At 31.1% G+C, this 27,059-nt stretch overlaps 1 protein-coding gene across 3 annotated transcripts in view; it reads left to right on the top strand.

Annotated features, from left to right (window-relative positions):
• The window catches only part of LOC142323989 (uncharacterized), a 102,053-nt gene extending 83,457 nt beyond the window's left edge, over positions 1 to 18,596 (top strand). The window contains exons 4-6 of one of the 3 annotated variants that reach the window (XR_012756190.1): positions 2,516 to 2,629; positions 12,320 to 12,428; positions 17,819 to 18,596. Coding sequence is in view for 2 of the 3 variants with exons in the window: in XM_075364463.1 (XP_075220578.1) it covers positions 2,516 to 2,629; positions 17,819 to 17,902 (198 nt within the window). In the remaining variant the exon portion in view is untranslated. Of the gene's footprint in view, positions 1 to 2,515; positions 2,630 to 12,319; positions 12,430 to 17,818 lie in introns of those variants that run through there. The other 2 variants (XM_075364463.1, XM_075364464.1) reach the window with 2 other exon arrangements.
• Positions 18,597 to 27,059: the final 8,463 nt, after the last annotated feature.

Here is a 27,059-nt window from a genome sequence, read left to right as displayed (position 1 = left end):
ATTTCCATTTTATTTTTTGATTAAAACAAAAGAATAAAAAGGTGACATTCTTACTTGACTATAAAGTAGGAAAATTAACTAAATCCAAATTTTTGTAATTACTACCAGGTGAGCGAAAAGGTATGCAACATAAATGGAAAAAAAAAACATGTATCGATATTAATATACGAAAAAAGTTTATTAAATTTTCAGTAAGAAACAAACATTACATAATTTCATAACTTACAGTAATTTTGTTGTATAAGTCTAGTTGTGCAAAGATTATTTCTGTACTATTTTTCTTTTAAATAATCACAAATAAAATAATCAGTGAGATAAATCTGGTGATACAGCTGACTATGAAACGACTCATGTAGCAGCAACATTGTGTTATTCATTGTGTGGGCTGTTGCACAATATTGCTGCAACCAGCAATTGTATTCATCTTCTAGCAGCCTTCACCTGCTAGTAGCCTTCAGATGTTACTGTTTCCCATGGAAACTACTATTGAACCCACTATTCACTTCTGAAAAATTATACACCAAACTCCAACCATTTCTGAATATAATCTAGTGATGGGGAAAACATGTTTTCTGCTCTCCAGTATTGATTGTTCTGCTTTAACAACTACTTAGATGAAATCTGGTGATATCTTTCTTATTGACTTTCGAGATAGCCAGGCCATTTTCATTCATCTGTATGAATGAAATTGACTGATGAAATGATTATGCGTGAAATTGTTGACTTACTGGGTGTGTTTGATCTAGGAAGAACATCAGCAGAGTCTTCCTGGCACTTTAAAAATGATTGTAATTAAAAAACTCTCAAGAATAAATGGACTTTGAAATTATGTAGAACATAACTCCTTTTATAGCACCACTGACAGACAAAATTGAAGTAGATTACTTGATTGTTTTGTATACGATATTGCTACAAGGTTAAGCATTACCAACCCACTGATTAGTGCCAAAGTAAAAGAAAATTTCCCACTTCGTGTTATTGTATTCAGAATTTCATCAATTTTGCCTAGAAAGGTGAATTTTCATTCATCTTTCTAGGCAGAGTAAAAAACTTGATACAGAATTTTTTTATGAAAAAGTAAATTTGAATTAGAAAAGTTGTATCAACTTTAATTTTCATTGTTAATTACATTATTATAAGATTACACAAAAAGAAAAAGTACCTTTTTCAGTCATTTAAGATTAGATTTTTCTTGGTTTTTGAGTATTTGTAATATATTCATGATTGTTGGTTTTAATACGGCAGCCATCAAAAAAAATTCCTATTTTGGTTCAAGTAAATGTAGGAAATTATTTTAGTCTACATATTTTTACAATATGTACATAGCTTTATAATTTGGTTTAACAGTGGGATGAAAAATGAGGAAGAATCTGATTTTTGTGTTATGTAAGAAGAATACAGCTGCACTCTTTGCACAAAGTGTAAATGTGTTGCAGGCATATGTTGGTTTACCTGATTATTTTTTCTTCTCCAAGTCACAAACACTCAAGGCAAATGAATTTTCAACAATATTAGCTAAAAAATTAAATACAGAGAAACTTGCTTGATATAATTTTTTGGGTCTGGAAATAATTTGTTTCATTGAGATTGTATTCTGTGTTATGTAAATAAACAAGGCATCAAAAACAATTTTTTTTTGTTTTGCTGTGTCTTTTTGACTAAGTTCATCTTTTTCACAAGCAATGGCAACATTGTCTACAATGAATTTTCAGTCATATTAGATGCATAGTTTAGATTTTAAAAACAAATAATTAGGACTTATTTTTGTTAGGAAATGATAGAACAAAGAACTTGCATTAAACATTTTGTGTTAAAAATGGAAAAGTGCATTGATGTAGTAGAAATATTAGAGAAGGTTTATGGTGAGGATTTTATGTGAACACTAAGGGTTAATGATTGGTGCAAAGGAGTTCAAAAAGATCATGAAGATATTGTAAACAACAAAAGGGTTGGATGTTTTAACAACTGTAGTTTTAGATTATAAGTAATTATATATGGAAGTATATAGATATTTTGAGGGCACTTCATTTGACACTTCATTTTGAGGGCAGGATACTATTTTTGTCTTTAAAATAAGAAACCATAGTGTGAAAAGTTATATTCCTGTTCTCATGGTAAATGAAATGAATGTCATTTTATTTGTTGTAATTAAAAATGTGAGCAAATATTTTTGTAATCAGTTAAGATTTTAAAGCCATGTGCATCATATAATATAAGGTTATTTGCTTTGAGATAAGATCCTGATGGCTCCCATTTCCTTTTAGATCCTATATAATTTTTATTTTTTCTGTGCATTCTGCTAGCATAGTTAATAAATCCTTCTCCTTTCATGATTTATCCCATCCAATTAACTTTCCTATTCTAAATTGCTGTCAGCATAGTAGCATAGTTCTCACGATCAACAGAGCATTTCAACCTCATCTCCAATACCAACAGAGTTCTGAAAGTCTTTGGTGAGAAATTTGTATATTTATTTTTATGTTATATAATTATAACTGTTTTTTTTTTTTTTTAGGATAATGTTCCTTTTAGACGAGAAATAAAATGCAGAGTTAATAGTTGTAATAATGGAGCTACTGTAATTTGCAGTGGATGTGAAGATGTTGTTTATTGCAGTTCCAATTGTCAAGTGTGTATAATTTATTTTGTATTAATCTGTTTGTGTATTAATTGTTTTTTTTCTTTTCTTTATTTTGGAAGTGAAAAGAAAGTACTAAACATATTTTGATATCACAGTAATGCAGAAATTATATTTTTAATAGAAATTCAACTTTTATTAGTTGGCTTAATAAATTTAATATTTTGTTTTTTATTGATACTTTATTTCTTCTTTCATGTTGTGTCTGTTGAAAATGTTTTATGAGGACAAGGGTCATTCAATTATAAACCAGAATTTGTTTACGTAGCTTTATTAATATTAGATAAAATTGCAAATATTACCTTTCCTTATGATTTTAAAGCCAACCTTATTTTTCTACATAGTTTCCTTCAACAGAAATAAATTTTTTCCACTGGATAAGGAGCTTCCGATCCCCTCATCTAAAAACAAAAGATGGTTGCTCCAATTATCCAACAACTGTCAGTAATATGCCACATATATTATCCTTCATTCATGCAGTAAATCGGTCAGTAGCACATCTTTTCATTTCCAAAACACAGTTACCAGAACTTTGTCAGCTGACAAGTCCTTCTTGGCCTTGATTAGTGCAGCTTCTCACTTTTTCTCCACTCCATAATCTTGCTTTCTGGGTTGTAGTGGTGAATCCACAATTTATTTATCATAGATCACAATATAGTCCAAAGATGACTCTCCTCTTTCCTCAAAGACGGATGTCTTTCCAGAGATTTCTCTGTGCCTAGTAAGAGGACGTGGAGTCCACCTCAGACACTGCTGATACAAGTGTCTGATAACAGGTTGTATGCACACTCCCAGAGTGTGATTTACCACTCTTATATTAACTCGCTCTTGGACTGTGTGTGTAAGATTCATGGTACGGAACCTTTGTCGAATTTTGAAGCACTTCCACTTATCCATTAGCTCTGAAATTTTGCATACAGGTTTGCCCCTGATAACACATTTTAGCAACATCTTCAAGTTGCTATATGCTAATTAGTGAAAAAAGCCCCTTAATTAAAGTGAAAAAAAAAGTTTTTTTATATACTTTTTTAACACTTCTACCCATTTCTGATGTAATTTTTGGTCACCTTCCACAAGGCCACAAACAGCCTGAATGTTGTCATCTTTGATGCTGGTCTGCGGATGACATTCATAACTTTCAATCTCTGCCACTGCACATCTCCACTTCAAAATTTTTTGGCCTTAACAAACACTTGATTTTTTGACAAGGTAGCATCTTCAACTTATGCAACCTCTTTTACATGTATATTTTCTTAGTGAAAGAATTATCCATGTTTGTGTTATTGTCATTTCAATTGATTAAATTGAACGAAAGTATTTGTTTTACGGCTGAGGCAAAAATTTAAATTTCATATAAACCATTACATTCAATATTTATGTCTGATGTTTCACGATACTTATGAGCTAATAAGTCATACCCCTCTTCAATCATAAGTGAGAAGTGCGTATTTTCCCCGCATAGATTAAAAACTAAGATCAAAATCACCTTAAAATTGAAAAAAAATCAAAAAGGTACAAAAAAATCAAATTATGGCTGGAGTTTGGAAATCTGGAATTTCCTTCGGTGTATTGTGTGACATTACTGACTGGTTCAGTGCATGAATACATGAGAGATTTTAATATGTGAGACTAGAGACCTAAGATTTGTGATGTTTGAAGTGTATATGAGTATATTCAGTAATATTTAAAGATATATGAACTCTAAAGCTGCCTACACTCTTGTCTGCGGTATTGGAAATTGGAGGCATGAAAACTTTGGAAGATCGCTCAAACCTGTGCGCTAGCTCAGCTGTGAAGTATAAACTTATGAAGACTAAAAAGTAGAAAATAAAAAATATATAAAGAAATTTTTTAAAAACCACTCTTATATTAAATGCACTAGAAAGTAGAAAATAAAGAAATATATGTAAAACAATTTTTAGGACGGTATCTCAGAATGGATTTGACCATAAGCTTTTTGATGTGATATATAAGATTACATGAAAGTCATAGATTCAAATTAAAAATTTGATGTTTTTGCCAATTTTTTCATATGTGTAATGAGTGGCCTAAAGAGTGCGGAGCTCATGTCAAAGTGCAAATCTTTTTTCCCCACTACTTAGGCCATTCATCATGCATATGAAAAAATTGGCAAAAACATCAAATTTTTAATCTAAGACTTTCACTCTTACATACCACCATCAAAGCTTGTTGTCAAATCCATTCTGAAATACCGTCCTAAAATTATTTTTTACTTTTTAGTGTTTTTAATTTGAGTGATGTTTTAAAAACTTTTACATATTTTTTTATTTTCTACTTTTTAGTGCATTTAATATAAGTGGTTTTTAAAAAGTTTTTTATACACTTTAACACTTCTACCCATTTCTGATGTAATTTTTGGTCACCTTCCACAAGGCCACAAACAGCCTGAATGTTGTCATCTTTGATGCTGGTCTGCGGATGACATTCATAACTTTCAATCTCTGCCACTGCACATCTCCACTTCAAAATTTTTTGGCCTTAACAAACACTTGATTTTTTGACAAGGTAGCATCTTCAAACTGTGCCTGAAGCCGAGTCAAAATTTCAGAGGATTTGACACCTTTCTTGGCAAGAAATCATATTATAATTCATTACGCAACAGGCGGCGATGGTACTTCCTGCTCAGACATTTTGCTACTGACATGGGAACATGATGTACAGGCGTGGCTGGCTGGTTGCTGCCCTCCACACATATTCAACTAACTACTTGTAGCGCTCCATCACATTCATTACTCTTCCTCAGTCTGTACTGAGGTTTATATTTGAAAATTCAGGTTTATATTTGAATGAACCTCATAGCTATTTAACTAGAATCTCTAGTTAGCTATTTTAACAAGGGACTCAAATGGGATCAAATTTTTTTTACTGAGAATTTTGGTTATTTCTTAATTATACTTTTAATATAGCATAATTTTTAACGTAATTTGATCAAGTGAATCAAATTGGAGCCAAATGCTTACTGAACATTTTGATCTTTTTCTCAATTTTACTCCAAAACATTACATAATTTAGTGATTAGTATTTATAAACCCTATAATATATGGTAGAGCCAGGAAAATCATGCAACCCTTTGCTAGTTTTTTTTTTTTTGTTTTTTCTGTAATGTCTAGAACCATATAAAAATATAATTGCTCTTTATAATGGTTATCATAGAAGATTAGAGACTAGCAGAGAATGGATCTTAGTGCATTAACTAAAGGATGTCGTTAACGTACTGAGCCCATAGAGTGCAACAAAGTATCTCTATATCTGCCAAGTATGAGAATATTTCTGTGTCATTTATTTTGCTCATCTCAGATGCTGTTTTTTAATTTACTTGAAAACTACTTTTTATTCATTTTAGACTGTAATAATACGTAGATATTAAAGTATACAAAAGTTATTAGAATTTTTTTTAAATAGTCGCACATTTAAGTTTTCTAAATATTATTATAAACAATACGACATGAACATTTTCAAAGCCAGAAAGGGCACAGAAATCGGAATGTATGAAAAAGTACCGAGAGGACAGCAAAGCCTGAACAGTCCCTTCAGGTAATGGATTAACTTAAATGATCCTATGCAGTCGTAAAGTATGAAGAACAAAAAGTGTTGAATGCATAAATTTGAAATAATGTTACTAACTTGTGATAAAAAAAAATTTTATGACATGAAAAATTTATAAAATGCCAATGTTTAAATATTCTGTGGGAAGCATGCGGTTCAAAAAATTTGAATATTTATAAATCTGTTGTAAAGGTACATAATATCCAGTATAGCTGTGTGTAATATGTGGTTGTGTAAGATTATTTAAAAAATGATTTAATATTGTAGTGTAATTATGTGAAATAAATTTCATGTCGGTGTTTGATTGAAAGAGTTCTTTTACTAATGTCCACTGTAGTGTGCGTGGATATTGTTGCTGCCATTTTCCAATTTGCTGAGCAGAAATTTAATCAAAATATTGTTTTAAATTCCTGAAAAATTACAAAATATTTAGGGCATTTGAGTAACACGATTGATATGATTTAAATGAATAAGAATTTTTATATGATAAGAATTTAAATGAATGTATTTAATTCTTTCACAAAGAATTAACAACATTATTAATCCATGTTGTAAGTCATTCAGTAGTCTGCATTTTTAAGTTGTGCTTGGCAACCTGATAGTTTGGCTGCATGTTTCTGTATTTTTCTTAATACTGCATTGTAGGCATTTGCAGCTTTGTCATATGGCTCGCAGACCGGCTTGCATGAGGATCTATTTATCTCCAATTGCTATGTATCATGTTCTTATTTGCATCCCAGTATGCATGCAATTTTTGTATTATATTAAATACACTTAGTTTTCTGTGAGTAAATTACATTTATTTTAAAGTTTATACAGTCTGCACCCATACATTTACTTAAATAATGCGACCGTTAACCCTGATGACTTAAAGATGCAATTCTTGTTCTTAGTTGGAACTGTAATTTGAATGACTCACCAATGTTTGATATATATTATATACAGACTCATGATCCAAGATCCTGTGAAAGTTGACTATTGATATTAGTTTGTTTTTTTTGTAAGTTTTTCTGTTACTGTTTAATGGTTAAGATGTTGTTTATATGTATATAAATAAATTGCTGGTATAAATTTGAAATTACTTTTTTGTCAACTTGCGATTTCTTTTAGATAAGTACATAACAATAGATGAATTATTTATATAAATGTAATTGGTACTTCTAATTTGCTTAACTTAGCTAACTCTACAGAGAGAGAGAGAGAAAGTAAAAAGGGGGTAGTTTCTGTTTAAATGTATGTATGTATATGCAAGTGTGAATCATATGCATCACTTATATTTAGGAATATGTTGCTTCTATTGAGAAAAAGTCATGTACAAGGCTCGGCTGATAAATTTTACACATATATGCAAAGCATGGGAATAAAAAGAAATGAAGAGATATTGGAATGAAATAAAAAATGAATAAAAGTACAATACCTTAGCTAAAAAATACAGTATTTATTTTTCAATATAATTTCCATTCTGGCGATCTTTCTCGGTTCCAAGTGGCCACAGCTTCCTTCACCTCATTGTCGGTGGTGTAATGATTACCTTTGAGATGAGGGAAGAAGTGGAAGTTGCGTGGAGACAAATCCGGCAAGTATGGCAGATGCAAAATAGGCTCAACCTTCAGCTTGCAGAAAGCCATCAGAGAGTTTGGCAGTACTCATCATGCAGAGGTTACAGTAACCCAATTGCTCAATAATATGGCCTACTTGTTCTTTACATATGCCTAACTGAATAGCAATGTGTTGCTGGATGATTCACCAGTCACTCTGAAGCAAATTGTCCACCTTTCAATGTTTCTTGTCAGTCACAGAAACTGGTCGTCTTCTGTGAGGTGCATCCTCAGTTATCGCTTTACCAGCTTCACATTCACGAAATGCCAATGCCCACTTATTCACAGTACTCCTGTCAACAGTTTCACTACCGTAAACTGCTTTTAAACGATGAAAAATATTCGTGGGATTCACATTTTCTGCTGTTTTAACCATGTTGACATAATGGCCATACTCGACTCCATTTTAGCTGCTGCTGAAAACAAACCAGTAAACTGATTTCAACACATTGTCACAGGTTTGTACAGGGCGATTTTAGCTATCATGTGATGTCATGCCCTTGATATTACCTTTTGTCTCCGTGTAGCATGCTAGTGTGCACTCCGTGTAGCACGCTAGTGTGCAAAATTTATCAGCCGAGCCTCATAGTATTAAAATGCCATAAGTCATTCAAAAAAAAACTATTTTAGGATTACACATTATTATTTTTATCTATAAAAAAATTATCATATAATTTGAAAATATAAACTTCTGCAACAATAAACCAAATTGAATTTTATAATTATCATGTTTTTAATACTTATTTCAAAACATTTTTATATGCTCTTGTGACCATCTTCAGCGACTGGTGCTGGGCATTATGTTTGGTGATTGTGATTTTTGTGTGTAATGATTTTTTTTTCTAAATGCAGTATTGTTTTCAGCTATTTTCTCTGCCACTTTTTTGCAATTTTCAATAAAGGTGATCTGAGATTGTTAATGTAATTTTAATATTGCTCCAATCTCCATGTAACATTTGATAAAAAAAGGCAATATTGTTTATAAATTATAAGAAATGCCACTTTTTAATGTTCTAATTATTCAGTGATATTTGTTTCTAGATAGATTTTATTCACATAGACCCTTTTTACAATATACCAAGATTTATTTAAAACAAATACATCATAACTGGTTAATTTATTAATCAGGTCATAGAAGATAAGTGTTTATTTAGAGATAATACCTCATATTTACAAATTTCTGACATTTATCTAACATTTTTATATTTTTCAATAATTGTCTGAACCTTTTGATTGTGTTATAAGGGATAAATACTGCTTTGATGTATTTCATAATTTTAACACTTTTCAGACATTTATGATCAAAATTGCAAATTGAAATTTTGTTACAGACAAGATTAATCAATTAATTAAATTATTACTCTTTCTTTTTTTCATTAGCTACCAAAGATTTAACAGGAAGAGTTATGATAATTAACATTTTTTGTTTACTTCATCCATCCCCTAGCACATAAGAAGTTTGTTGCAGAAAAATCTTAACTATCTTTTTAACAGTCTTTATTAAATATATTGCAATAAATCTCTTAACAAAAAGATTTTAATATGATCTTAATGTGTTTTGTTTCTTTAAGCTTTCCTCTTCACTTATAATCAAATCTAATTTTCTCTTTTTTTTTATTTTATAGATGAAATTCCTTTGTTGGTCGTGTGAGGTTTTTTTTCTAGATACTCGGATGGATATTTTTTCTACAAATATCTTAAACTACATGTGTCTCATATAAAATGCAACCCAACTATCTTAACATTATGTTAGTAGGTATATTTTAATGGAAAAGACATAAATAAATACATTTTATTGTCAAATCTTACAAACCTTAAATTTCAAAGTAAATGCTTAAAGTGGCTGCCATCTTCCTGATTTCCATCATTTTCACTGTATATTTTGCAACTGTTTTCAGAATTTGTGACTGGATATTTTAATTCAGCTTCCTTTAAATTTAATTGCCCTACGGTTGTTTTTAGTTATGTAACCCAGAAGAAAAAATAGATCTCTGGCCATAAGCCATAAACAATGATGAAATCACCAAAGAATTTGTTAATGAAAGCAGTTATGTTGATTTTGCGTAACGTGATGTTACATCATCATTTTGTAACCAATACTTCTTTCTTTCAAGAGTACAAAAGTTTTTTTTCAATTCAAGAGTACTATAAATTGCAGTAAAATATTTTGATATTGTGCATTAATGGTGTACTCAAAGAAAATAGAACTGACAATTTTTTTTCCGTAGATATTGCATACCAGACACCTATCTTCAGTAGGTGGAATAGTTTTTCTCTATACATTTAGAGAATGGATGAACACTGCAAATCCTGTTAAGTGTGTAATCTTCCAAATGAAACCACTCTTCAAAATAGTGAGTCCATAACATAAATCCTCTCGCACACAAATCTGCAAAACTGATGACAATATTCTGGCCATTTTTCTGGTCAGGACCAACAAGTTGATAAACGGATTGAATTTAGTATGGCTGTCGGTTTAACTGTTTTGTTGCGATTTCATCAAATTAATTTTAGCTGAAAACTTGTAATTGATTTTTTGGATAAACAATTTATTAGTCATTGATTTCAACACTACTGTTCTTAAAATATTTGTGTAACACAAAATATTGTGTCAGGTGATAATCTATTTCTGAATTTAATCACTGATCCTCAATACTGACGTCTTATTAGAAACTGGTCTATAGCAAAATGATTCTTGTAGTGTAGTCAGTGATTGCATATTGAAGTACAAAAAATAAAAAAATTTTCCTCTTGTGAAATCACTACCTTCTCAACTCAAATTTTTTGTGCGTTTACGGTTGCATTTTATACAGGACACCCTGTATTATTATTCTTTTTTATCTTCATTGCGTAAAATTATATTATTATAGTGTAATTATTCACTGTATGAAGTCATTTGACTATTCTTTGTATTTTCATGTAAAAATTGAAGAAAATCATTTGAAAAACTTAAAAAAATGTTCTTGCTCACACTTTCAGTAGGTTTTTAACTTTATTTTTCTGCATTTTTTTTATTCTTAAGAAGACACAGGTTTCTCAGTTGTCATTTCTACTGACTGGTGGTTTTTTCATATAGGTAGCATATTTTTTAGAAAATTTTTAACAAAAATAAAACTTAAAAAACCAAGATCAAATAAGCTTCTTTAAAATGAAAATATTAAAAATACTGTTAAAATTAAAAATAATACTTTAAAGGAGGAATTGAAAAAGTATTATTTTTAATTTTTTTTTATGTCAGTGTCAAATTGTGTCAATAACCAAGATTTTGGTAGTTGCTAATTTGGCACCTAGAATAACTGCACCCAATATTGAATCTTAAAGAACTACTTTATTATATCTCAAATGTCATAAATTTATCATTACTTTTTTATCTTAGAAAGTCTAGTGTCTGGAATGTTTTATGTTAGCTAGATATATGAAGATGCAAACCGATGAAGTAAGATGATTCCTCAGATCTTAATTTTCTGTTGTTATTCAATAGTAAATTAATGATTCTGAAATATGCTAATATATTAATTGTGCTTTGATGCTTTGAAACAATATTTTCATTCAAAGCTGCAGATCCTCAATTTTGCATTGCATGTATTTTTACTTTTCTGGCATCATAGCTCTTGAGCTATGCTATAAGGAAAGTACAGTAATCATAAAAAAATGGGATATGGGGTTTTTTTGCATTTATTCATATTTCATGACCCAGGTATCCCAGAAAAAGAAAAATAGTGGGTAGGTAATGTTTATACGTACATGTGTATGTGTGTTGGCATGTTTGAAGCTTAATAATTTTAGATAAACTGATTTTGATAAAATTTTCTACAGACTCATCTGTATGGAGCAGTTTGTTGGTAAAATTTTAGGGTCAATATTTTCAGAGGGTGGGGGGAGGGTTTTGGGGATCGATTTTCAAATATTTTGCCAACATAACCACACTTTATATTAAGGCTCAGTATATGCTTTTCTTACCATTTCTTAAACAGATTTGCCCCAAAATTCCCCTTCCCCAAAAATTGAAAAACATGTTCTCATTTTATTTATTGCATATTTAAAAAAAAATTTTTGTCTTCGTGGGCATAGTAGTAGTGCAAGCTACTAAAAAATATTTTTGTGGCAATATTGTGGGTAACAGGACTGATCAAAGTTAAAAATTATCAATTTTTTAAATTTTTCAAAACATTTTTTGGGTTTATTTAAACATATTATAATTTTAGAATAAAATTTCATTATAAATTACCCCCATTCCAAAAAAGAAATCTTGGATAACTTTTTTATGTAAATTTATCCTAAATTTACCTATGTAAGGTAAATTTAGGATGTAACTAAAGTAAGCTATACATGTCCAGTTTCATTTTATGAACGAGGAGGATATATCTTCTTAAATAGGTTCTATCAAAGTGAAACCATTTCAAATATGTAAACCATTTCTATTTTATTTTATTGTATTTTTTTCATTTTTCTATTCGTTCAGTTATCCTAACTCTACATTTCTAGATGCTAAAGTAATCAAATATTTCTCTTGTAGCCAAAAAGCTAACTGCAGTCAGTTGAGCTTCACCAGTTGGTCTTCACCTACCAGTAACGAAGTGAGAAAATACTTGAGTACAGTGTCAGTGGATTATTTAAATTGATCAGTATGTATTTATTTTAAAAACAAAAGGCATGAGGGTTTTTCAATTATTATTACCGTTATTTGTGAATAAGACTGCATGCTGCATTCATAATACTCAATCTGAATTATGACTAATATAGTGTTGGTAATGGTAAAACCTTGCGATGCATTATTTTCAGCTTGCATTTTTTTATTTGATTGTAAATTAAAGTTTTAATCGTGTATATTTTGACATTATGTATGTATAATTGGAATTTTATTGACATAATCATTTTTGCAATTAAATTTTTATGAGTACATCATATGTACTTAGCTATTTTATGAAGTTGTACTTTTAAAGGCTTTTAATTTCTTATTATTGAATTCTCCTGCTACTGTAATTTGATTTATTAATTTTTTTTGTCATAGAGCCTGCTTAAACCTGTATATATTTTTGTATTTTTCATTTTTCTACTGTTTTATTCTATGACATAACTAATACCAACTAAACTGAGAAATATCTATAACAGTTGTTTGTAGTTTTGGTAGTTTTTGTCATGTAATAAATAAATTGTCATGAAAAAAAGTAGTTTTGGTATGTATATTTTACTTTTACTGAACTGTGAGAAAGTGGCTGTTATATGTATTGCCCTGAAGATCACTGTTGCAGGTCAGTTACTTTAAAGGTCATCCTATAGCTATTATGTTTAGGATACATCAGGATAATGCCCAGATTTCTTATGACTTCTGGTGATTCATCAGTGTATCCATTATATAACTGCTATCGAATTTTCATTGATTACATATTTTGGCTTTTGTTTAGTCCATTCAAAATTACTGTTGGTTTTTCCCTAAAGCTTTGTAAATATTCTTTTTGTACATTTTGTTTTCCCAATCTCTTTCTTTATTTTTTAAATTAAATATGTTTGTGCCTTAAACTAGACAGTGTAGTGGTAGTGTCTTGCTTGTTTTTGGGAAGCAGCTGGTGGAAGTACTTTCTGGTTGTTTGTCTTTAAAAGTAAATAATTTTTTAGAAACAAAAAAAAAAGTGTTTTAGACAGTTCATTTTCTGCTTTAATAGATCCTTGTTTAGTCTAATATCTTATTATTTTCTAAAGTAATATTTTGCTTTTTTTGTGTTGCTTTCAAGATTGACTTTTCTCATATCTTTAGTTTAATATTAGAATATATTTTTTCATTAAAATTATTGCAAGTTTTAAATGATTTACTTTCAAAATACATAGAAATTGATTATTCAGAGATAGTTATAGTATTTGTACATTGGTACTCTATGATGTGCCATCATCAGCTGTATTTAATCAGAAATGCTTAATTATCTCTGAGTAATTAATTTTCATGTAATTTGAAAGTAATTAATAATTTAAAATTCTTTTTATTTAAATGAAAGCTTATATTAAAAAAAAAAAAGTAAAGTAAACTTTACTTCTGTTTGGAAATTTCATTTTTTTCAACAAATATTGATAGAGTAAATTATTGAAACTATTTTTTAGTAGTTTTACAATAATGAAACCATTTATATGAAATAACATACACATAAAGCGAGTGAGGTACAATAAGCACTAGTCAAAATTGCTTTCTGTTTCCATGTCAGTATGTTTGACTTTTTGATTTTTTTGTTATATTGAAAGTGCTATTTTTAAGAATAATTTGTATCCCATCTAGTTACCTGTTGCAACCTCTTTCTGATCACAATGTGTATAATGCACCATGATAAAAGATGGAATTTCATTATTATCTTTAGTTTCTTAAAGTGGAATGGTAATTGCCTACTCTTATTATCATCTTTTATGACCACATAGGATCACTTTAGTCAGTCCATTATCCAAGTCTCTTCGATGGAATTATTTGGGCCTTGCAGTCCTCTCAGTACTTTTTCATATGTTCCAATCTTTGTGCCCTTTCTGGTGTTGAAGATGTTTGTGTTGTCAGTTTTTTCTTGTGAGTGTGAAGCAAGTGTTTTTGTTTTTGATTTTCTTGTTTAATTTTATCTTATCTGTGGTGACTTCTGGTGTAAGGCCAGTCTCCTTCAGATCCTCTCTTACTTCTCTAATCCATCTGCATCCTGTCTTGGTGTTTTTCGAATCAAGATTGTACTGTACTAACTGTTTCAGAAGTGCAGAATCTTGCATCCTCTTATGTCTAAAGAATCCTAGTCTCCTCTTACATATAGTATCAGTGATGGGTTCTAACTCTTTGCACATGACTTTGTTTGGCACACCACTGCCCAACCATGCCCACTGGCACACCACCATCCACCACTGCCCATCTTCCTCGTACTTTTTATTGATACAGGTTCTTTCAATTCTTCTGTTGATTTTCTGGAGTCTGTCCTTGATTATTCGTTCAGATGGAAGAGTTTTTCTGCTGCACAAGTGGCTTCTGGTTTTATAACCGTGTTGTAGTTTTATATCTTTGCATTTATTGACAGCCATTTCTTATTGTAAGTGGTACCAGGTTAATTTAATTTTTGAGCTTTAGCTAGTTTGTTTCTTCTTATTTGGATTGAAGTTTTTTTTTGTTTAGATTGTTTATTTCTCTGAGGTATTTAAATTGGTTTACCATTTTGATTTTATTATTGTTTATTATGTTTACTTTTAATCGTTTGGATTTGGGGGCATAATTTCTGTCTTTTTGAATGATATTTTTGAGGCCAGTTTTATTTGCATTGTTTTGAAGTTCTAATATCTGTGATTTAGCTTCATTGATGTCATTTGCTATCAGTGCCAAGTTGGCAAAACCAAGACAGTTTGTTTTGATTTTTGTCACAGTCCTATTTCCTTGACTTTTTTGCCTTGGCACTGTCCTGTTTTGATCTCAAATGGTTTCCAAGAGCTCATCTTTGAATTTTACCTTCAACTTCATCATATTTATTAATTTTATGTAGTCCAAGATGTCTTAGAATTTTTAGTAGTGATTCTCTGTGGATGCAGTCATAAGCTTTCTTGAAATCTACAAAAATTTTATCGTGCCTCTTGTTTCTTTTCTTGTAATCCATTATTAACTTGAGACTCATGATCATCTGGTCTGGACAGCCCCTCCAGGATCTGAAACCTCCCTGGTATTCTCCTAGTTCTTTCTCAAGTTGTGAACTGATCCTCTTGAGAGAATTTTGTGTTTTGTGGCTAGGAGTGAGATTCCCCTGTAACTGTTAGGGTCTGTTTTGTCCCCTTTTTGTGTAGTGTATTGATGAGGGCCGTCGTCCAGCGTTCTTTGACCAGATGTTGATAAGCTGTTGATGAAGGCCAATTTTTGCTGATCTTCCTGCATGTTTCCAGATCTGTACAAAAGTCTGATCTGCTGCTGCTTTGTAGTTCTTCATCTCACCCAGTGCTTGGTAGACTTCTTTTATTGTGGAAGGGTTGATGTTTTCTGGTGGTGTTGTTATTCGGGGTGTTGGTGTTGTTTAGGAGTTCTGTCAGTTCTTCACAATTTATGCGTTTGTTGAAATATTTAGCTAGGATTTCCACGTTGTCTTTGTTATGGGCCAGTTTACAATTTTCATTCTTTATTAGTAGGGTTGAGGGTTCGTATTTTTGGAACTGTTTTTTGAAGGTTTTGTAGTAGTCTCTCAGCTGTATTTTATTGAATTCTTTTTCTACTGACTTCAGTGTGTCTTTATGGTGTTGTCTTTTTATTCTCCTTAAGGTTCAGGTAGTTTCTTTTGTTTGTTTTACTAGATTTTGGAAGGATGTTTCTGATTTTTAGGATTGGTGTTGAGTAGCCATACTTGATTGATGTCTTTTCTCCACTGTTTCGTCACAATCCACCATTGATATTTTTTATGGGATTTTATTGGGGCTAATTCTGTGATTTGTTTAAGGTTGTTGGCTAGATCTTCGAGTTCATCCATGATTGTTATTTTTTCGGTTGCTTTTTTGTCATTTTCATTCTTGATTAGTAGTTGGGTAGGGTCCATTTTTCTTTTAGTTTTAGAGGCTTGTTGGTTTTGTCCTTTCTTTGGGGAGTAAATTTAATTTTAATTACATAATGTTCTGAACCTGTGTCTACTTCTTGGAGGACTTTTACATTGCAGATCTCCTTATGATGGTGTTTATCCATGAAGATATAATTTAGTTGCCATTCTTTAGTGTAGTCTGGATGTTTCAAGGTTTTCAGGTATCCTCTTGAGATATGTGGATTTCAAGATCAGATTGTGGTTTCTGCAGAGATGAGCAAGTCAAAACATTTTTGTTTTCTTTTGGGGCAGGCCTTTTTCAAAGATGTTACGATATCTTCTTTCTCTGCCTAGTTCAGCATTGAAGTCTCCAATTGATTGTTTAACATTGTTTTTGGGGATGTTATTTATAGCCAAGTCAAGTAGATCCCAGAACTTTTCTGTTCTTTGTGGTCTTTTGGAGAGTTATTTTTATTATTAGTGGGTGCATGGGCGTTTATTATAGTGTACATTTTATTAGATGCTTTTAGAATGAGTGTTGAGATTCTTGGGAATTATGATTTGAATTATTTTATGGAGTTTATTATTTTGAGGCTGACTAAAAAGGCTGTTCCAAACTGTTAAAAGACATTTTTCATCACTCTTCCAAAGTCCTTTGTAGAGCTTATATCTTTGAGATTCCATGGCATCCTGATTGGTGTTTGTTAATTTCTGCAGATCCATGATGAGAATTTTGTGTTGGTCCATTTAGCCAGGTATTATTTTTAGTTTACCAGTCTGCATGAGCGAGTTTACATTATGTTTGGAAATGTAGGTGATTTGCTTTGGTTTGATTTTGAACTTTGTATTTTTCTTTTGTGTGTGTGTGTGTGTGTGTGTGTGTGTGTGTGTGTGTGTGTGTGTGCAGGCATTCCAGTGCTTCAGATTGCATGTTATTTTAAGTGGCAGCCCACCATATCTGAGTGCTGCCTTCTCTGAACTCTGGTATTGTTTGGTTCAGTTGGTGAAGCATTCCTTAAAAGACCTTTCATGATTGACTGTCAAGGGATCATCTGTGGTGGGACTAGGTCCCAATTTACAGCTCTAGATGTGAATCTAGGGAGGTGTGATTTGTTGATAAATCAAGCTGTGAAGTTTGTTTGGATTCAGTTCACTGGACAAGTTTCTCCTATTTGTTCCAGATATATCCAGGTGCACCTCATGGAGGAGGCTCAGTCCAACTTTATTAAAGTTTTTATTTTGGAGAAAACAAAGTCTGATTCTAAACATTACACCTAATTGTCTATTCTGTTGTAATAAAATGTATAATAACTTTTTATTGTTTTTCAGTACTCATAGCTTTATCACACAAGAATCAATATAAAATAAATTTAAAAAAGACTTTGCCAATATTTTTATTTTAAGGTTTAATAACCAAAATGTTCTATTGTATATATTTTAATTTAGAAAAATGAAAATTATCTTTTCGATATTAAGTCATTTGTGAAAAAAATTATGTATTTAATATTTTGTTACAGGAAAAACATTGGTACAAAGAACACATGAACAGCTGTAGTATGAGCAGGCTTACACCAGAGGAAATAGAAAAATTAAAAGTCTGATAAATAAGTAATTTTTACTTTTATATAATAGACATTAATTTTTATATATATGTATAATTTTAATGTGATATATATTTTTAGTCTGAATTTTAGATGTAAATATCAATTTTTTATATATTTCTTTATCCTCTAAAAAAATATTAATTGTTATTAAGTTTTTAGGTTTTTTAAATATAGTAAATTATTACCTACTGTTAGGTATAGAGATATAATGATTTTGAATATTTTAGATTTTTTAGTTCACATTTTTTCCATACTTTATTATGTTTTATATATGTAAATAAAAGTAATTTTAAGGTTTTGTAATACTTTTATATTTTGAAGCTGAAAGCTATCATTTTTTATTCCAGCTTTATATACTTTTATTTAGTATTATATATATTTAATGTTTCATATTTTTTTGTGATAATTTTTTGTGAAAACTGTTATTATTCATGTATGTTTGAATGTGTGACTTTAGTTGACAGGAAGCAGTAACTACAGAATATTGTGTAAATCTAAAAATAAAAAAAAACTTTTTTGAGCTTAACCCATTCACTGCCAATAAAAAGTTAATAAATAACATTCTAAGCCTGGCCATTTGACTAATAATTTTTTTTGTATAATTTAGTGTATTATAATGCCTCATAGCTTTTTAAACATGAATTTTTTGTAAAATAAATTATTGATTTTTATTAAATATATTTTAACAAAATTTTGTAATAGTTTATTTAAGCTGGTAAACAGTGTTAATTTTTTGTTTATAACTTTTTAACAATTATTTTAACAGACATCTAGAAGAACAGACTATCATAACTGTAAAAGTAATAGAATTGTTTTTCTCTTTGTTTTACTGAAATAGAAAAATCCATATACAGTGTGTCTGTAAAATAATACTGGGATTTTAAATGGTTATAGCTTAGGAACAAAGAATTGTAGAGAGATGAATGTACAGTAAATGAAAGGGAAACACTCCAAGTTTGTGTGTCTATGTGAAATGCATGCATGTTTTGTTTCCAATGTACAGAAGCAGCATGTGTGCGTTAAGTCATCATGTTTGAGGTGCAGAGTTTTCAATGTAATCTTTAATAGAAGTTTAAAGATATATATCGAAAATTAAGTGAATTTCGGATGAATGATTATTTTAAAAAAATATTTCCAAATGTTTAAGGAATGTCTTTCATAGAAATATTATTTTACAGACACATTTTATTTGAAAGATCAATCTGTTCTACAAATAGTATTAAGACAATTCTTATTGTTTTATATGTTATACGATGACCTCACTTTGTTATAAAGGAATGAATGAGTTTGAAGTAATATTTAATGTTAGTAATTTAATGTTGTGGATCATCAAGCCAGGATGTATTAATTGTTATTAATGCTATGACATTATGTGGTCAAACATCAGGTTTGATCACAAATATTACATGTAACTTTCTAGTAATAATTTTCTTTCTAAAGAAAGTTCATGTTTATTAGCCATCTAAAGTCACTTTAGTATAGTCACTTGTTAGAATAATTATTAAGCTGTTTCATTGTTTTAGTATTTCATTTAGTTTTTCAGTGTACTAAGTTTTTATTAATTTCTGAAGACTGAAATAATTGTAAACATTTAAATATGATTAACCTAATTAAAATAGTTTTACACATTGGAAAACTTGAAAAATTATTGTTCACAAATATGTGTGTAAGATATATTTCTATAATACATAATTGTCTTATTTGATAATTTATGGAAACTCATTTAACATGGCATGGCATCAACCATCTTGGCATTTAATCCTTTCTTTACATCCTCTTTTCCTAGGAACCAACTTCCTTGTATGTTACAGAAAAATCATTTTCCCAGATCCACAGTAAGCCTTTTACACATTTCTCATCAACTTAATCATTACATACAAGTAAAAAAATATATTTTGTTTCCCTAAATTTTGCACAAGTAATGCAAAGAAAATAAGTATTTTTACAGTTGGAAGTTGTGTAAACAGAATAAATCAAGTGAAAAAGAATAAAAATAACTTATACTACTTTTTAACCTTATCTTTCTATTATCTAAGATTAAGGAATATTGTCGTTAATTAAAAAAAAAAAAACAACCAGAGAGTATAATTTTCCTTGAGGAACAAAGTTATACAATGTTTCATAAACCCTAGTTAATATATCATTTTGCATATAATTTTCTTAATTGGACTAGTGTCTTAATTTTTTTTTTGTTCACTTAAAATCTGAATTTATTAGTAAGTTTCAGCTGATACATGAGGTTCTGTATGTAGGTTATATATTCTATTGTTGTAATTTCATGATTTGCTGAAAAGAAAAACTTACAATTTATTACTATCTGTACTGATTTTTAAAGACACTTCTAAAGTTTGTAAAAAGCGACTATTGTAATTAAATCTTTATTTTGATTACAACAAAAGTACAATTTTTCTTTTAACATATTTAACATAATAATCAGTTTTACCAATGGCCATAAGATTTTAAAAATGCTTCTTTGGGATTTTTATATTGCATGTTTTAAATTTTGCTCCAAACCAAAAACTAATAGAAGAACAAGTACTAAAGTATATAACACAGAAAACATCCGATAGCATTATAATAAAAGTTATTGATAATTAAGCAAAAATTAAGGTAAGGTAAAATAAAAATAACAGAAATGGTAGAATCATAACATTTGTTTCATTATTCATTATTTAAAAATCTAAAAATTTATGTAAAATGACAGTGAATAAAAATTTTTTAATGATTATGCAAAACAATTTTTAATTGACCAGTTTTTAAATAAAATGTTAGTCATTGTTTTTTTTAAATTTATGTTATAAATATAAGTAATGGCTGAAATGTAATTCATACTCACTCGTAACTCACAAATGAAATAAATATGGCATAATGTACATTGTATTTGCTATGAAAACTTGCATTTATTTTTCCACAGTCACATAATAGTTCTGTATTAGAGTAAAGTTGGTAATGATCAAATATTATTTTCCCCCATTCTTTTTCACTGAAATGATTCTGAAGTGAAAAAACAACCTCTAGTTGATGCTCATCGAAAAATTCAAACAATAGATAGTCCCAGATGAAAAAATATTATGTATTTCTGGAAATACATAAGATTCTGTTTCATCAAGGATTGTAATGTTGTTTATGGAAGATTATCTGGGCTTTGGACGATGTTTATACACATACAAGTGGTATATATTTTTACAACTGGTACATAAACTACAAGTGTTCTAACAAGATGTGTTGAGTGAACACTTCTTGTTCGAACACTTGCCCAAACAAGAAATTAAATCTTGCTGAGGTGGTGAAAAAAAAGCTGAGAAGAGGCTATTTTCATGTATTACAAAGTTCCACTAATGTAATTATATTGAAATTGAAAGATAAAGAAAGACTATGTTAAGTACAAAATGTGATGACTCTGCATGTATTACAAAGTTCCACTAATGTAATTATATTGAAATTGAAAGATAAAGAAAGACTATGTTAAGTACAAAATGTGATGACTCTGTAACAGAGGTAAATGGAAAGATTAAGCTGTATCTGATTATTATTATAAAGGGAAATTTTTTCCCTTTATAATAAACTCTTTCCTGTGAAAATCTTTTAAATGGTATAGGAGAATTGGAATAGAGCTGCTTCTTCTTAGCACATTGATAGTTAATAGCTTTAATGCTATTTATAAAAACTACAGGAAATAAAATGCAGATTACTAAATTTAGTTTAATTAAATCTTTGCTTTTTATAAAACCTTTGCCTCAAAACCAAGTCACAGAATTATGACATATTTTAATAATATGTAATCGTGGCAGATTCATTTTGTGCTATTTAAAGGTTTCTGCAGAGAAAATACACTTTTGCTGCAGGGCATTCAAAAAAAATCAATGTAATGAAAGTGATAGTGCTGTGTACGAGGTCTGTTCAAAAAATAACTGAACTTTTTTAATTACGCGCCAACAAAATATTCAGTGATGTGTGATAGGCAGTATTGTGTTCCACATAACCTCCTCTGTAACCACATTTTCTTGAATTGTTGATATCTCGTGCACAATTATGTCGTTATTTGAGGTGTTTTTATGTTATTTGAGTGCAACGTGAGTGTTAGTAACAATTTTTGTAATGTGCATTTTTCAGGAACAACAATACAATGTAAAATTTTGCGTGAAACTTTCGCAGAAACTTTTAAAGTTTTGAAACAAGCTTATGGAGATGATGCTGTGGGTCGTACGCAGTGTTGCAGATGGTTTTCACGATTTAAAAGTGGTCGTCAGTCAATGACCCTCGACTTCAACTGATGACACACACGTTCAGAAAATCAACGATCTGGTTCATGCAAATCACTGATTGACTGTCAGAGAACTTGCAGAAAGGGTTAAAATCTCGATTGGATAATGCCATGACATTTTGACTGAAAAATTGAACATGCATCTAGTTGCAGCAAAGTTTGTTCCTTGAGTGGATCAATTGTCGGCAACTCCTTGAACAAGCCAATGACGATGAAATATTCATGCAAAAGATCGTAATGGGAGACGAAAGCTGGGTTTATGACTACGACATTGAGACAACAGTTCAGTCATCTAAAAATCGCTACTAACACTTAAACATGTTGTACTCAAACAATAACAAAAACTAAACAGAGGAGGTAATGCGGAACGCAATACTGCCAGCCGCATGTAACTAAATATTTCCGTTGGCACATAATTAATAACGCTAATTTTTTTTAACAGATGTAAAAACTGTTTTTCTGGCACTCGTCGTCATAAACACTGTTGGAGAACTATTAAGATAATATCATAGCAAATTACTATAAGATTGAATTGTACTTTTGGATTTTTAATAATTCTTTGCAGTTTTTCATGTAACTATTGTGTAAAACTGTTTTTTTGACATAAGTAATTAACTTATGCTCTAAGTAATAAAACAGTTTTCACTCATTTATAAAATCTGACTATTTCAATGTAACACAGAAATGGATCATATAAAGGGATACTATTGACCTAGTTTGTTCTTTCAAGCCACTAATGCTACGTGATCCAAAAATGGGTTATAATAATAAATTGTTTTTAAATTATATAAAAAAATCATAAGAAAGGAGGTTTACATGAAATTACAGTTTAGGTTTACATGAAATAAGTTTTAGCAAAATTGGTTAGTTAAAACAAAAATCAGAAAAATGGTGTGACCTTGGCAGTTAACCTGCTAGTGAACACAATAAGCAAACCCCCCCTGCCCAATAATGTTAGACATGTAAATGAGATGTTCTTGTAAAGTCTCAGCTTACCAACCATTCCTGAGATATGTGGTTAATTGAACTCCAGCCACCAAAATTCATCAGTATCCACTGTCTAGTATTTAAATACGTATAAAAGCAACTAATTTTAAATAGAATTTGAGTATAATTGCAAATTATGTTCAAATTAAAATATAACCCCCATGACCAAATTATGTTATTATCAAAATTATACTGTAAGAATATAATTGCCAATAAAAATAAAAATTTGAGTTCCATTGATGCCCCCTTGCTTGACAGCTACTTAATGTAACATTTTTAGTAAGCCATAACTTGAAAAACATAAGAAACAGAAAGTTGGTCCCATGGGAACACCTTTTTTAAAAACGTTACCATGTCATCTACATTAATACCAGACAACTAAATTTTTCAATCCTAAAAATTGTTTGAAGATAATTTGATATTTTAAGTAAGAGTTCCATTTAGCTCCTTTGTTTTATTGGAGTAATTATTTACTTCATTCAATAAGTCAATCCAGTTGGGTAGAATGTTATTCAATAAGCCTAAAAAATGCTAATAAAAACTATTTGCATTAGGGCACTCTTGTCGAATGGAATAAAAAATCAGGCTGAAGCTGGGATATATAGGTCACACGGTGTAATCTGATTGCAGCCTACCATATTCAAGAGGCAGTATACTGTACATTCTTCTAATATACCAAATCATTGTAAGAGCAACATATATATCATGGTTATAGATGCAAATGAAACGAAACCAAACAAACATTTATGTTTTACACATAAGATTACAATTCATGATACACTGAAGCTGTCAAAATAAATAATTAAAATGAAACTAAATTAAACTACAAAAAAATTAAGAAATTAAAAAATCTATGGAAAACAAAAACATAAATTATTTAACAAGTTGGGGAATGGAGTTATTATTTAATGGTGAATAGGTTATTTAGTCATTACAATTTGTTAATTATTCAAATAATGCAATTTAGATACTCATATAGGTTAAATATTTCATTAACATTTGAATTAAGTTAAGTCAAACTTACCAGTTTGTTTCAACTCCAGATAGTATCCTCCAGTGGAATCTCATCTTCAATATCACTCGCTGTTTCAGCAGTAGAAGTTTCACCATTTAGGTTGATGATTAGTTTGTCAACTTCAATACCTATGGCACATTATGCCTAGCTGTTTTCAATTTCAACATTTTAACCACATATTAGCATCAAAAGAGAAGCTTTTGTTGAAGAAGGGCAATAATAGCTGCTGCTTTAAAAGTTAATTTAAATCTGCCACCATCTCTTTTATTATTCCCAAAATAAGTTAATTGGATTTGAACCTCTGACCCTCTCCATTTAAAATGCTATTGAGAGAATAAGTTACAATCAGATTTGATACTTGTATTAACTGAAGTAACTCTTTATTGAAGGAAATATTCCGTCTCTTTAGCCAATTATGCATTTCTGCTTCATGTTCCTATGTTTGGAATTTTTTCAGAATTTGGTTTCAATTTTTCCAAATGTTTTTCAGAAACCTATTGATGTTCCTGTGGTTCATTATCGTGGTAGTAACCTGTTTTTGAGTTACCAGAGTATGTCAGTAAGGCATTTGGAACAAGAACCCATCTTTTCCTCCTGTATGAATTATGATGACTCCTTTGCCTTTAGAAATCAGTGGATGAAGTCCCTTACTGCTACAGTCTTCCCACGATTTACCAAATGTGTTAAGTTAAAAGTAACTTCCATCTCAATATATGATTTTTCTATTTTCTTCTCAGAATTTCTTAATGGCTTTCAAATAAAAAATTTTCTTCATATCAATATCATGTTTCTCTGCCAACAGTTTTCAGTTATTTCTCGTTTTCATCCACATAAATCCCAAATCGTGTAATACAGTCCTTAAACTTGTATTTCTCCCTGCCAACCCAGAAGTTTATTTTTTGACATTAGGTATTGTTTTATCTGTCAGGCAAAAATTGTGAATGATTCTTCTGACAGCTGAGGAATCATAATTGTCAATGATTTTTATCTAGTTTATAGAAACTTGACTCATCACTTTCTTTTGAAAACATGCCTTCAGCTTTCCTTTTTATACACGTTATCACACTAGCGGATACATCTGTAATAAAACGAAGCTGAACTTGTTGCAAGGCAACAAGAAAGGTCTGATTTCTTAGATTTGTTGAGCTTAGCTTCTCCATAAATTTTTTACACATTATATACAATTTCTTCACTCTGTTCATTTGATTTTTTATATTTTACTTTGCTTTTAATTATAGGTCACTAAAATAAATTATTTTGTTTCATATGAATACATTAACAATAAGCCCTACATCAAAAAGAAACTACAATCCGTTTTCAAAACCCGCGCATAATATACTTTATAAACAGAAAATGCCCTGAGGTAGATAATCCCCACGTCCGGAACACAACATCTACGTTCCACGTCCAGGGCGGCAACAGCTGTATTCACGTACATACATATAGCTGGCTAACGGGGCTCCGAGTATTGTTTCTCGGATATGCTTTTTTCAGCTGATGTCCACGGAGACCTTTCGTTGTCCACATGCCCCCCACGATGGCAAGCATGTAGTTAAGGTGCCCATGTTGTTCGGGGCATGGGAGCCCTGAAAGCCTCGGTGTGTAAGGGCCTGGAGTCAGTGCAGAGACTGCGCATCCGCTCTGTGCCAGGACATATGCCGGTTCCACCGGAGTACCGGAACGGACCTCCAGGGTTGGTAGCCCTGGAGTGGGGGTGTACCCCGGCGGCTAGCCTTACTACAGAAGGGATTAACCGTTCATGAATATTGAACAACCAAACGTGGCAGAGGGTTCACGTAAACACCCTCGTCCAGAACCGGCCGTTTCGCCTGAGGCGAAACGCCAAAAGAGTGCAGAGTCAAGAAAGATTGAGATTGACGCTAGGAAAAGCTTACAAAAAGGTTTTTTAAGAGTAGTAATGTACCGAAACCCAAATATTTGGTCATTACAAAGGAGGATGGAAATTTCTCGAGGGTTAGTCCTTTTCTCATCGCTCGGGAGATAACCAAATGCGCTGGTGGCCCTGTAAAAGAAATAAGGAAGACCATCACGGGACTTCATGTTGAGACTGTAAATGATGTCCAGTCTTAAAAGATCCTGGGTCTTATAAAGATTGGAGAACTGGCTGTTCATGTCGATCCCCACGGTACACTCAACACCTCAAGGGGTGTAGTCGTCTGTCGGGATCTTCTAAATTGCTCGGAGCAAGAAATTGTTGAGGAGTTGTCATCACAAGGAGTAATAGAGTGTCGCCGATTGAACATGAGGAGGAATGGCGAAGTCCTACCTTCAGCCTCTCATGTTCTCACATTTAACCGGCCTACCTTGCCGAGAAGATTAGAGCGGGGATACATCGATTGGATGTGCGGGCATTTATCCCGCAACCAATGCGATGCTTCAAGTGCCAACGTTTTGGTCACACCGCTATCAAATGTGAGAGAACGCAAATATGCGTGTGCGGCGAAGAGGTGCATTAGGGAGAGCCGTGTAAAGAGCCCCTACATGTATCAATTGCAAGGGACAGCATTCATGTAGATCCAGGAATTGTCCTGTCTACAAAGAAGAGGTAGCAGTGCAGGAAGTTAAAACCCTGCAGAAAGTCAGCTACATCGAAGCCAAGAAGATTGTTAACGCCCGCAAACCTAGAGCAACAACATCTTATGCTCAGGCTGCGGCTGCTGTTCCTGCTCCTGCTCCAATTGCTGTAGATGAGACTCAAATTATAAACTTGCGCCTACTTTGGCTGACATGATTGAGAGGATCATCGAAAACAAGATGAAACCTTTCAGCAATAAAGAATTTGTTAAGCCAAAGATAGTGGTACAGCCTGCTGAAGATAAATCCGTAAAAATGAAAGTTGCTCCTGTAGAAAAGAAATCGGACGCCAA

The sequence above is a fragment of the Lycorma delicatula genome, chromosome 4, assembly GCF_047948215.1.
Source record: "Lycorma delicatula isolate Av1 chromosome 4, ASM4794821v1, whole genome shotgun sequence".
Lineage (NCBI taxonomy): Eukaryota > Metazoa > Arthropoda > Insecta > Hemiptera > Fulgoridae > Lycorma > Lycorma delicatula.
The sequence above is the reverse complement of the archived record's forward strand: the minus strand, read 5'-3'. Positions and strand labels throughout refer to the sequence as shown.